This window comes from Liolophura sinensis, chromosome 7 (assembly GCF_032854445.1).
Source record: "Liolophura sinensis isolate JHLJ2023 chromosome 7, CUHK_Ljap_v2, whole genome shotgun sequence".
NCBI lineage: Eukaryota > Metazoa > Mollusca > Polyplacophora > Chitonida > Chitonidae > Liolophura > Liolophura sinensis.
Window position 1 is genome coordinate 58,712,301 of NC_088301.1, and position 13,229 is coordinate 58,725,529.

Consider the following 13,229-nt stretch of genomic DNA (forward strand, 5'->3'; position numbering starts at 1 on the left):
GGATTGTACATGTGTATGCATGTTGTGTGAAGGATTGTACATGTGCAGGCATGTTGTGTTAAGGATTGTACATGCATAGGCATGATGTGTGAAAGATTGTACATGTATAGGCATGTTGTGTGAATGATTGTACATGTATAGGCATGTGTGAAGGATTGTAATGTATAGGCATGTTGTGTGAAGGATTGTACATGTATAGGCATGCTGTGTGAATAATTGCACCAGTATAGGCATGTTGTGTGAATGATTGTACAAGTATAGACATGTGTGAAGGATTGTACATGTATAGGCATGTGTGAAGGATTGTAATGTATAGGCATGTTGTGTGAAGGATTGTACATGTATAGGCATGCTGTGTGAATAATTGCACCAGTATAGGCATGTTGTGTGAATGATTGTACAAGTATAGACACGTGTGAAGGATTGTACATGTATAGGCATCTTGTGTGAAGGATTGTACATGTACAAGCAAGTTGTGTGAATAACTGCACCTGTATAGGCATGTTGTGTGAATGATTGTACATGTACAAGCATGTTGTGTGAATGATTGCTCCTGTATAGACGTGTTGTGTGAAGGATTGTTCATGTGTATGCATGTTTCTTGACCTAGTGAATATACATTCAGCAACAATGAAAGTATTTTATAATCACTTTGTAAAAATTACTTTCCAGCACTGTATTATTATGGTGGTCCATACTGTGGTATTTATGCTTGTATGGTGTAGTAATGTGGTTATAAAGTAGACCATTTAGTCATTTTCCAAGCTTGACAAGAAGCCTGTTTATCAGGGCTGTCCCTCTCTAACTTACACAGTTATCTATCTGGCATTTAGATGTCAACAGCTGATCAGGTTATCATGCAGAAATGGCCTTATATATATACTCACTATAACATTGTCAGATATGTGATGGAACACTAAAGAAAGATATGTAATAGCTAGCCTGGGTGATACAAAAAATTCATTCCGGATGTACAGCACATGATCAGCCGTTAATGCATTTTTTGCTTTTACACATGCATATGAAACTCCAATACTCTTGAGTTATCATATCATCCATGATCTGTATACATTCATAAAGTAGACTAGAGATCAGACACCATGTCACATGCTTGGTGACAAAGTCTTAAACTATCTTCACTCCTTTTGTAATGTATAAGCAGACCTAAGAGATCAACAGTTTCTTCTAACTGGCACAGCTAAGCTGAGAAAATACTAAGAACTATGGAAATGATAAGACCACAGTGTCAACAGTGAAGATCAAGCAAAGCCACACAAGGTCATTCTCACCATGGATGGCCTTAGCCACACATGTGAGGCCAGAGTGGATCTTGTTCATTAGAACATTACATGTTATTGATTGAGATGTTGGCCAATTAGTTGTTATGTGCTAGGGTTGATTGGTCGAATGCCTTACTTTGTCTAGGATATGGAGCACAACGATCAGGTTAAAGCTCGCAATTCAATCTTTGACCAAGCATATTCTTCGTTGATTCCACAGACACCTATAACCTTGCTAAAGCCAAGGTTACATTTGTGTAACAAGATAGAGATGGTATGGGAGGAAGGGTGGTCATGACATACTATCTGAATAGGATCAATGTACCTCTGGCTAGACTAGAGTTCAGTATTAACACAGGTATGGAAAATTATTTATAAAGACCCCTTCTTGGCTTTATAAATTAATTACAATGCAGTATAGTTTTACAGACTCGTAAAACAATGAATAATTTTACACTAACAGGGCTTACGGGCAAAAAAAGGAGGAAGAAATGAAATAATTTTTACGAAATATCAAGCAACCAAATTAAGACTGACAAAAAAAAGTAAAATGTATACAGTACTTTCATCATAACAGACACAGTCTGAATGATTGGCTAATAGTGACTTCTTGTATGGCCATAGTCATTCACAGAATTACTCAGTGTGAATTACTCAGTAAATGCTGGAAAGAACTGATCAATCTATGTAAGCATGGTGAAGATTTTGTTCTCAACTCAAAATCACACCTATTCAATCATGTCAGTATTAGCACATATAGACTATACTGGCTACATGAAAGGGTAAATTGGCACATCCTGTACTGTATGTACACGATGTTCAAGTCTGAAGTTCAAGTCAATGTCAAACACTGATCCCAGACGGACTAAAAAATTACCAGCCAGTGTTCTGCCTTATGATCTGTCTCTTTGACCTGTAGCACCTGACCTGCACTTGTCAAGTCATGCATAATGCAGGTCTTTCAATCCGTCCACAATAACCAAGTCTCGTACAAGGAAAATCAATGCTTTACACTCCGTGTAACTAGATAACTTCCTCTTAATTTGTACAGTGCTATCACAGGAATGTGGATTATGACAAGATTATTCCACAGTCTGTATTAAGCTTGATCACAAAATCCTCTGTAAATTTGGAGACACGCTGAGCAATGTTATACTAATCCCTGGTAATTGGCTTAGACTCTCCACCAACTCTCCAGCAAACAAGAGAAGTATACATACAGTTTTTATACACATGTATTAACCTAAGAACAAACGGTGTGCTGCAGTTTTTCTTCTTCTAGCATGTTTAAAATGACATTGTTGAAATATAAAGCAGTCCAAAGGGAGACATCCACAAGGGAAACATGAGGGAAACATGGATGAAACTTCAGCCTTGGGCCATTTATGTTTGTACATGGTAATACAATATTAAAACTATTTCTGTATCACTAATGACATGAATGTTACAAGGCTAACAGGCCAATCAGTTCACATCAAGGAATGTCTAGGCTACAGTTCTCATGAATTCACTCTGAATTCACACATCGTGTATGTTTCTTGGGCTCTCAATGGAAAACAGTTTCTGTCTAACTTCCTTTAACCTGTTGTTTCCTTCAGCACTAGGATTAAGCCTTTGAAATCATATTTATTTCTCCTTTATCATAAGTTATATCCCCCTTGATTTCAAGCAAATCGCCTAGCACCTCACAAAGTGACTCTTATTCTCACCATAAATGTAGACTGTATAATGGAGATTTGAGACTTGGACGTTTGGTCTTAATTTAATTAGAACAGCTCAAAATTAAAAGAGGGATAGAATTTTTAAAAATGTCATGCTCATGATACATCAGCTGAGAACATATTAAGATGTTTCAGTCTAAAACACATGTTTGAGTGCTGCATGTATCTATATTGTATACACTTCATTGGTGGAAATGAAGCTCAATGGTAGAGAGCAAACAAGAGTGAAATAGCTCAGTTGTACAGTGCATAGCTAGGTCAGCTAAACACAAGAGTGTAACATCTGGATGGCCTGGCTGCATGCAATCGACAGGTGTACCTGCCTATTGAAACAGGTAACATCTCAGCTGTCACATTATTGTCCTTCACTGAAACACTACTGGGAACATATATCCACCAGACATGTGAAAAACCTCTATCCTGTATCAGTTGTGCGCATGCACCATGAAATCAATGTGGTGACGCAGTTAGTGGTATACAATGGCAACAACACTTAAAGCCAATGATATACATGTGTGTAAAAATAAACAGTACATGTAATATACCAACATGAATTTTTAAGTGTCAACTTAGAAATGACAAATTTCTGACTTCTTCATACATGTAGATTGTTTTTAAAAAAATGCTGATTGCTCAATGGTTATGTGTGGATTATTTATTATTTTCACATCAAATCAGCAAATGACCGTTTGTAAAGGCTCTCAACCTCAATTAAATATTGATATTGAAAGCAATAAAATAATGGTTTTATTTCACACCAAAAAATGAAGATAAAATGAAATGGTTGTAAATGTAAGAATTTAATATGTAAGATGCACCATCCAATCAAATTTTACCATGGTATCCATCATACAAATATTTAAGTAATGCCATGATGATAACTAATAACAAAAACAACTTTGCACAACACCAGAAACATTAACACTGGCATGTTACTCACGCATACACACAACAACATTACCATGCAGCTAATCAAGCTGTATGCACCTATGGCCAATGGAATTCATCAGGGGAAAACACAAAAAGAGTCAATGTACACTTAATCCCATGAACTACTTGCACATACTTGTTCTCCAGAGCTCTGCAATAACAGCTTGATTGTTGTCATGATCTGAATTACTCTGTGTTTTAACCCAGGGCAGTTATTAGGGTGCGGCGTGTCATGTTGTGGTGATCCAGATAAATTAAGCGGGCATATTACTCCCGTCATTGAGGATTGCCTCAGTGATCAGGGTGAGAGTGACATGGTCCATCTCTTAGTCGCTCGCATCAATCATTAATCAGAGATCTAGCACACTATTGATCTGCTCGTGAGAGATTAAAGCAGCTACAGTAGCTCCTGGCGTCCAGTTTACCACATCTCCACAATAAGCATCCATGCAAATTCCTGCAAATTAAACGGCATGATATAAGCTTAGCTCAAAGTCTGGACACACCAGAGAAACTTGGTATGACCTCTACACATGATTAGTTCTACAAGGACCGAAGAATGAGCAACACTCAAAGACATGTGATTAATTCTTTAGTTCGGATGCCCTCATATTTGCTGAAACCTGGATGGGCCATCATCCGGTGAAGTCCTTTATTCTCACTCCATTATCCATCTCTCTGAGTAAATTACACCAAATTACACAGCCATAAAAACATGGACAAAAGTACATGCAAAGCCTGTAAGCCTGCCAGCCACACTGCATTACAGACCACATATGCTCAGTCACAGAACCTTGCAGAACTATTAGGCCAGTTTTCATTTGAGATACTATAATGAAAATCTACACTAGAAATATTCCTTTACTGATGATGTAAAAGGAAAATTTACATGCAGAAATTTTAGTCAAAAAGAAAGAAACAGTGATCCCTTTATATTCCCCTTACATGGTCCATAGTATGGTTGTTCAAAATTGGTTTAAGACTTAATACCAGATTTAACCTTATGCCAAGTCTTCAATTTTGTAGTTATCCTAAACAAAATCTTCTATAAGAACTAAAACTGCTGCTGTTATACTTTGACTTTGTAGAACTACATTGGCTGCTGACGTTGGCTAAACTTTTAAATATAAAATATGACAGTATGCCAGTATTTGGTAATACACCTTCAAACAACTGTGCCCAGAATATTAAATTTTACCACATTTTTCTTAGCTAATACTTGTTAAGTTCCCAATTTTAACCTAAATGGTGGTACAGCAAGTGTTCAAGTCAAATTTCAAAATTGGCCCAGTGAACATATATGTTGCTGAAAAATTTAATAAACATGAATACATCCAGTAAGTTCAGTCTGTGCACATGCAAAGCTTGTATGATCTGCCAGGCTAATAAGAACTTCACACCAAACTATGTTTCTAATGAAAAAAATCAGCTGGACCTTTCTTTTCCATTACAGCTGTCCTTATATCTCTGTTCCCTTACAACTACAATGCCAGGATGACCTTCAGAACTTGCGCTGGCAATCCTGCCTATATACCCCTTAGTGGATTCTAAGAAACTTAAACATTGTGGACATGGCAACTTTGCATCAATCCCCTCAGGCATTTTATTGATCCCACAAAAAGCAGACTATCTTCCCTGAAAATGTGTGCTCATATTACATGCACCATTTCAACAGAAAGTAATAACATATTTTTGGTTGCCCAGACAGACTTAATAAAGGCAGCTCTATTAAACTTATTGAGCACATGTCAGTTTGTAAGATTTGCGTAAAATGGTATTGTTTAGGTGATATATAAAAAAGAATGAGTAATACCTACAAATAAATTTTGTATTCATGATATTCTACTTGTCTGACTTGAAGATTAAGGTACTCGCTGTACCAGCTAAGAGGTGGGGATGTTAACTTCCAATAAAAGCTGATGCTAGTCAATGCTCTTTCATCCCAGGCAAATACCTCATGACCGACAGAGAAGAAAATAACACACAGTTTGGAGCTCACCTGAAAATCCTAATGATTCTTGTGACTCACTGTTATGGTTTAATCATTGGCTGTTCGATTAGGTTGACATCTGAGAGAGTATGAGCTATTTTCTCCTTGTACCTTCACAAAATGAATGAAATATTTCTATGTACAAGTCAGTCTTGCATATACACTTTAAAACTTGAAGTTTCAGCAAATTCTATTATTCACATTTTCTACCACATTGTAATTAATATTTAAAATGTAATAATTATTCATAATTATAATTGTATACTGACTATTCCTTGATCTTCTTAGATCTGATTATTATTTTACATAATATGTAAACTGTTTCGTTAATTATAAGCCTGTCCTACATTCCACCAATAAGTCACATGCAGCATCCAAGTATGAAGTCCTAAGGCTACATGTATGTGTTTGAAGTGTTCGATAATCTTTTAATGCAAAGATGATCTACTGATTTATCGAATGTGTGTAGGTGTCTTTTAAATTGTCTTAGTTCCAAGAAAAACTTGTTAATGATAAAACTGAAACCACTGATGTGAACTGTTACAAATCTGCTATTTTCCTCTGTTGCCTACACCTTTAAACTTTGGATACATTAAATCACAATATACACCAAGATACTCATGACACATTAAACATCCTCAAACACACATTTTAATGACATGTAGCATTTTGTATGGACAGGTACACATGTACATGTACATGTAAATCAACACAGGCATCAGAACTTTATTGAAGCTTAGCTGACTCCAACAGTATCTTTGTCCTTATGTTTTATGAAATACCATGTATACGTACCATAGGATTGACAACATACTGTATGTATGCGTGCACAAGTGACAACATACTGTATGTATGCGTGCACAAGTGACAACATACTGTATGTATGTGTGCACAAGTGACAACATACTGTATGTATGCGTGCACAAGTGACAACATACTGTATGTATGCGTGCACAAGTGACAACATACTGTATGTATGTGTGCACAAGTGACAACATACTGTATGTATGCGTGCACCTCCGTGAAAACAAATTCACAGTTTTATTAGGAAGAGCTGCATTATCCTAATAGGGGCCCTCAGGGCGTTCCCAACATAGACTTAGGCTTCAGGACAGTATGCAAACCTGCTTGTTCTGGCCACACTGTTTTTATACCTGACACAACTTCACACGTAATTAAAAATATTCACAAAACGAACAGGGGAATTGTTTGTTAAAAGTGAATAATCAATAAATCTGTTCATAAATAAACTGATATTTTTGGTCAGGTAAACAAAAGGTTATTAGATTTTTCCAGAGACAAGCCAGATAGTTTCTAATTGAATTAAGCTTCACTGGCTCCTTCCCAGCCTTCTTTGCTTAATCTTCACAATTCCCTAAACAAATGTTATGTTCTAAGTTCCTGCTTAAATTTTCCTTTTTTCAGAGAGAATTGCTGAGGTAAATGGAAAATGATGAAATGTGCTTCTCCACTATACAAATTACACGTTGGATATGTTTACTTATGATTTGCCTGCATGAGCTTGCCAAACTGCTGTAGATTAATCACACATGTAGCTCAAAAATTTGATCGTACCTGCAAGTTAACAGGTGACAGTTAACATATGAACAGATAGGAAATGTGGACACATATGGTTCTTTTTAGGATTCCATGAAGTACATTTATTATTTACTGACATAATAATTACAGGTAGATGTTCTTATTTTACATGACCCAGTATACACTCAGTTGACTGACTGTGATTGCCTTGTATCACCAAGTAAGCTTTGCCTGAGGAAAACATATCACTGAGGCACAGTTTACGGTGGCTACTTAGTCTTCACAATGAATTTTTTTTTCTTTTAATATATATATTTTGCTTTTGTTTTGCTTTTTTTTAAAGTTTTCTTTTTATTTTTGTCTTTCACAGATATGGTGACATGGTACCAAAAACAATAACAGGGAAGATTGTTGGAGGAGTATGCTCTCTGAGTGGTGTATTGGTCATAGCTCTGCCTGTACCTGTCATTGTTTCCAACTTCAGTCGAATTTACCACCAAAACCAAAGGATGGACAAACGAAAAGCTCAAAAGGTACTGGTGATGTATATAAAGAATTAATACTTTTGGTGGCTATTATATTCAGTGTTTTCATGAACTGGTCCGATATTGTTGGTGGGATACAATTGTTCCTAAAGCCTTTGACTGATATTCATTCATGACAAAATTTTAAAGCTCAATATGATACATAGTTTATGGCCAAAGAAATTAAGATGCAATGCCATATCACAAATTTTCAGTTGACAATCACATCTGTCACCTAAATTTACAATTGTTTGTTTAATGAACCTTCCTGGCTTGGAGAAATTGCCAAAAAAGGACTTAAAAGTAAGCAAATTATATGACCTATGGAATGATGCATTTACATGCAGTCTTTCTGTTTTTTATTTCACTGTCATATTTACAGTATGCCCTCATGATTTCAGAAAGCCCGTTTGGCTCGAATACGAATGGCCAAAAATGCAAGTGGAGCAGCTTTCCAGAAAAGTAAAAAGAAGGCAGAGGAAATCATGCTGGCTCAGGAGAGAGGCCTGGAATTGGACGAGGTTAAAAACCAAGACCTATTTGAGCTTCAGCATCACCATCTCCTTCACTGTTTGGAGAAAACAACAGTAAGTTACATGTACACCTGACGAAACGCCATACTGCTTCTCTTTTGATAACTTCCCCAATGTCAAACCACGTTTGGTGTTAGCTCAACATAAAGCAATGTGCATAACTTTGTTCAAACAATATGTGCAAGCCTTCCATAACTAACCAAAAGCTTCCATGTCAAGAATGTAGCTGTTCAGTGGAAGCAATGCAAATCAGATTCTAATAGCACTTTGTCCTCATGCCATACCCATTGGCCAGTTTTACCAGGCTTTCGGCGCAAATTTTCTTGTGTCACTGACCTCATCTTTTGGAGCTACATTGTATAACCTGGGATGGTGTCACAATGCCAGAAAATGTGCGTGTAAAGGCTCGTTAAACTGGCCCCAGCTCCCATGTAATCTTACCCTGGCCACACACCATTACAACATTATCATATCCCTGTAGAACATCTACTGGTATACATAAAGTATAAATATATATGTTGTGTTACCTTCAAGGATATTGTATTCTGCTAAATTAGATCTAGTTAAGTGCAATGCCTCAGGGTTTTGTGTTCTAACGTGGTCTGCTAGCTGTGTCTTAATTCTCCCAATCCTCACACAAACCAGAACCAGACTTCAACTGTCATGTTACGAAATGCCTAAGACTTTTTTAACTTTCAGTCTACATATAGACGAAGAATACATCCACATGGTTGTAATTTTCCATGTGAGGCAATTCTGAGTAAGTTGTTTTACAATTTTAATTTTTTCAACATCACGGCAGAAGAAAGAAGATCATGTCCAAAACAAGTTGAACACCATGTTCAAGAACGAAAAAATTACTTCAATTCTTGTGACCAGATAAAGCTTGGCACTGTCTGTACCCTTAAAACGAGATGTATTATAAACCTAAACACATTATTGATGCTTCCTTTATTTCAACAAAGCTTTATTTCCTGATAATGAAAAATAAAATACTTTGTAGAAATATTTGAAGCACCAAAATGTGTTTGCTTCCTTATTTTCAGAGCCCAAGCTGTCCACAGTGGGGGACGGGCTAGTACTATCAGTGATCATGCTATCAACCCGATTATTGACTACATAATGTAAAGAGCACAGACTAGTCCACAAAAGCCTTCAGAATGCTGCGTAGAGCAGCATATATGGATTACAGGCTATCACGAATCATACGTTGAAATACAACCAATCACGTCCTGTCAACACTAGCACGGAGGTACTCTCCGGAAGGAAACAAACTCTGTGTAAAATGTTTGGAAATAATGAAATCCACAAAGGGGTAATCAGGTCAAGGGAAAGTCAGTGGGAGCAGTGCTGATCCAATCAATGGGATGGCTACTATCAATTGTAGAGAACATGCACCTGTGATTGATCTCAATCTGTGATCCTCTCTCTACTAGGACAAGTCCACTTGTGACAATACACATGTGACATGTCACTGACATGCCTGTCTGAAAGTCTCACTCACAGGCCTTTTATTTTTTATTACTTGGAGATAAAACTGAAGTTAGAAAACAAAGCAGTGACTGACTTGTATAAGTTTTTGTTTTTTTTTGTTCTGATCAAAGGTAAAATTAGATAGTAAAAATGCTAAAAATGCTTCATTTGTTTGATATTTCACAGAAAAATACAGCGTAACATGTCTGGGGGAAGCATAGATTCCTTTCCTGTTTCCAACAGTCACAGCCGAGAAATGACCAGTGAGTTACCTCTCATGTGACACTTTTTGATGTACATCACTTTCCAATAAATCTGAAATATTTTACACAGTTTGTTTTGGCTGAAAGAAAATCATTTACTGAGATAACATGTTCACCAACTGATGAAAAATAAAAGGCCTGATATCAAGAGGAAAATAAGTTAAAGACCTCAGCGGTTTTTGCTGAGAAGTTTTACATACACATATACATGTAGGTGTGTAGGGATGGAGAAGAAAATTTTGAACACAGGCATCAGTGAGCTTGAACACTAAGTTGTCAACATATTAAACAAACTACATTTGTATATGTACTGAAATTACAGAAAGAAAATTAAATGGAGTTAAAATTCATTCTTGACATGGAATCGTCCACAAAATATTGCACGAATAACCAAGCCTTGGGTTCAGGCTTGCATTTAAACATTATATGTAATGTAGACCTATCCATGCTTAACACTGTACTATTCTCTTACAAGCAGGCCAGCAGAGAGTGATCTGGCAGTGGAAACTTGGGCTGACGCATTTTGTGTACTGCATACGCATGTGTTATTCCTCCATTTCTTTTCATTCTCTCCTTAACAAGCGCACAGACGTGTCCTGTGGGAATGTGGCATGTTTATGTACCTGTAGAACACGTTTGTAACTACACGCAGAATAAAGCCACAGATGAGAAGTTTTATGTCTGAGTCTTTAAAACCTTAATGCTAATTTACCAGATTTCCAGTATAGTACTACAAGACAGCGTGCAATAAAACTTCTATTGGCTGAAAAATCGAAGTTGTCTGTGCCATTTGAGTGCCCCAGTAAGAGCTTTAATGACACAAACACATGCCAGCACAAATGGAATTCTGCTGGTATGGATGATTTGGCCAAAATGATAACCTGATTTCCTCTGTCTTGAAAAAGTAAATAGCTAGCTCACACCTCTAGCAAACAAATAATAAATGTCAGTCTAAGAAAGCATGAAGGCTAAGTGATACAGTGCCATTCAGCAAAGCATGCAGTGTGTGTTTGCCATAATGGCCACACAAATTTTTGTTCTACAAGCAAAATGCATCTTTTTTCCCATGTCAGACCATAAATATAAAACTGAAAAAATCATTTAATTTGTGGGAAATGTGGATTGTCAATTCAATTATTCCTGTAAAAGGCATAGGCTTATTTATGTGACCATGACAAAAGAGAAATAATAAAAAGACATCGTAGCAGCTTCACCTACTGCCATAGGGGATAAATGATTATCCAAGATCTCTAGTCCTCAGATTGGGCAGTGTACAGCAGAATATCTGAGAGTAATTGGGTCATCATCTATAAATGGACAGTTTAATTCACAGACCAAAATATGCCAGGTAGAAAGTAAAAAATTCAATCATGGAATAAAGGCTTCCGCACCTCATTGCTATGGATTCTCTGCTGCTATAAATGGAGCAGGATTCACGGGTTGCAAAATTTAGTATATGGCTGAGCGTATAGCAGATGAAAATGTAGTCCTTCTTTACATGTAATTATGATGTTGAATTATGATGTATAGCTCCAAGTTGGAGCTATACATCCAATGTGAAGAGGTCTTCCACAAAACCAAAATACATCACATTAGGAATCAATGAGTGATGAACCATCCGTTGATATTCAATCTGCCTCCCACGTTTGGCATTAAAACTGGAATTGTTTGAGCTTCTGATGTTGTCATCAGGTGATGGATTGCTGGAGTAAAAGACAAATTCACTATCTTGTGGAAAGCCTGTCTCAAGAAAGTGCATAGCTAACATGGCTTACCTGTAACATTGTAAAACTGGATCAAAGTGACTTGGCCAAAAGGACAGCTCAGCTACAGAGATGGTCAGTGTTATCATGACAGTTGAACATGTGATACAGAATGCTTATCTCAAGGAAAGCCTGAGAAATACAGATAGACAACAGCTCAAGTGAGATGACATCAGCACTGACCACTGTCATACAACTTCTCTTGCTACATGAAGAGAATCAGGTTTAAATTAACAGAGAACTGTTAATTGATGTTAATGGGTAATTACAATAAGCTGAAAGAAAAATGTGATAATGGTGTTCTAAACGACTAATCTTACCTACATAAGTATGAAAAATGCAGTGTAGAAGTACAGTGAACAAAATGCTTACCCTCACTTCACAATCCATACACTGCACATACATGTATGTATGTGCAGCAATGATCCACATGCATTTAATGCCAGACACAATTTTGCCTACCCTACCTCTTAGAGTGTGATGAATGTCTCCCTCCCCTAACATAATAAACCTTTCCCCTCACAGCTGGCAGACCCAGCCATGTTAATGCTTCCTTCTGCTTGGATTTTCAGCCTGGAGTTTGCTGATACCCTCATTTCATCTTTGCTGCCCAATGTGTTTTATAGCCATTAACCTGGCACTAAGCTGCATTTTATTGTATTGTGAACTGTGATTGTCATTCAATTCATTATGTTACTGATGTTGAACTGATTTTGCTCCTAATTTACTTTTTAAGATGCACAATAACCGGGAACTGGCAAGTTGACAATTTATATTCTGTTAACTGTCCTACTGTTGCTTTGATAGTTTGAAACAGTGCGGTTGATGTATGTGTAGCAGAAAGTATAACGTTGAGATTTGCTGTATTTTTTTAGTTTTGATCACAAATTAAGATCTCAAACACTGACTGATGATAATACTGATATTACAGCACGTTTGAAAAGCTACTCATACTGCAACCAAAATCTGTTGATTGCTTATTCCCTCCTGCCAGCTTTGTTTCAGTGCCCTCTTCTGCAATGAGATTTATTTTTGTACATTGTACTCCAGTTATAAATGACCAACTGTATATATACCTCACATGTGTAAACCGTACAAAAGATGGATAAGTGTAACAGGAGCAAAAGAGTACCCAAAATGATGAATGGTGGTGTGTGTGAATGGACTTTCTCAAGTCAGTGGGAGACAGAATTCGCGCAGGCTTGAACATCTA

The 13,229-nt window shown here is 36.9% G+C and overlaps 1 protein-coding gene across 1 annotated transcript in view; it reads left to right on the top strand.

The window, feature by feature from the left end:
- The window catches only part of LOC135469642 (potassium voltage-gated channel protein Shal-like), a 66,573-nt gene that overhangs the window by 38,291 nt on the left and 15,053 nt on the right, over positions 1-13,229 (top strand). The window contains 2 exon segments of the mRNA XM_064748174.1: positions 7,831-7,993; positions 8,386-8,571. Coding sequence (XP_064604244.1) covers positions 7,831-7,993; positions 8,386-8,571 — 349 coding nt within the window.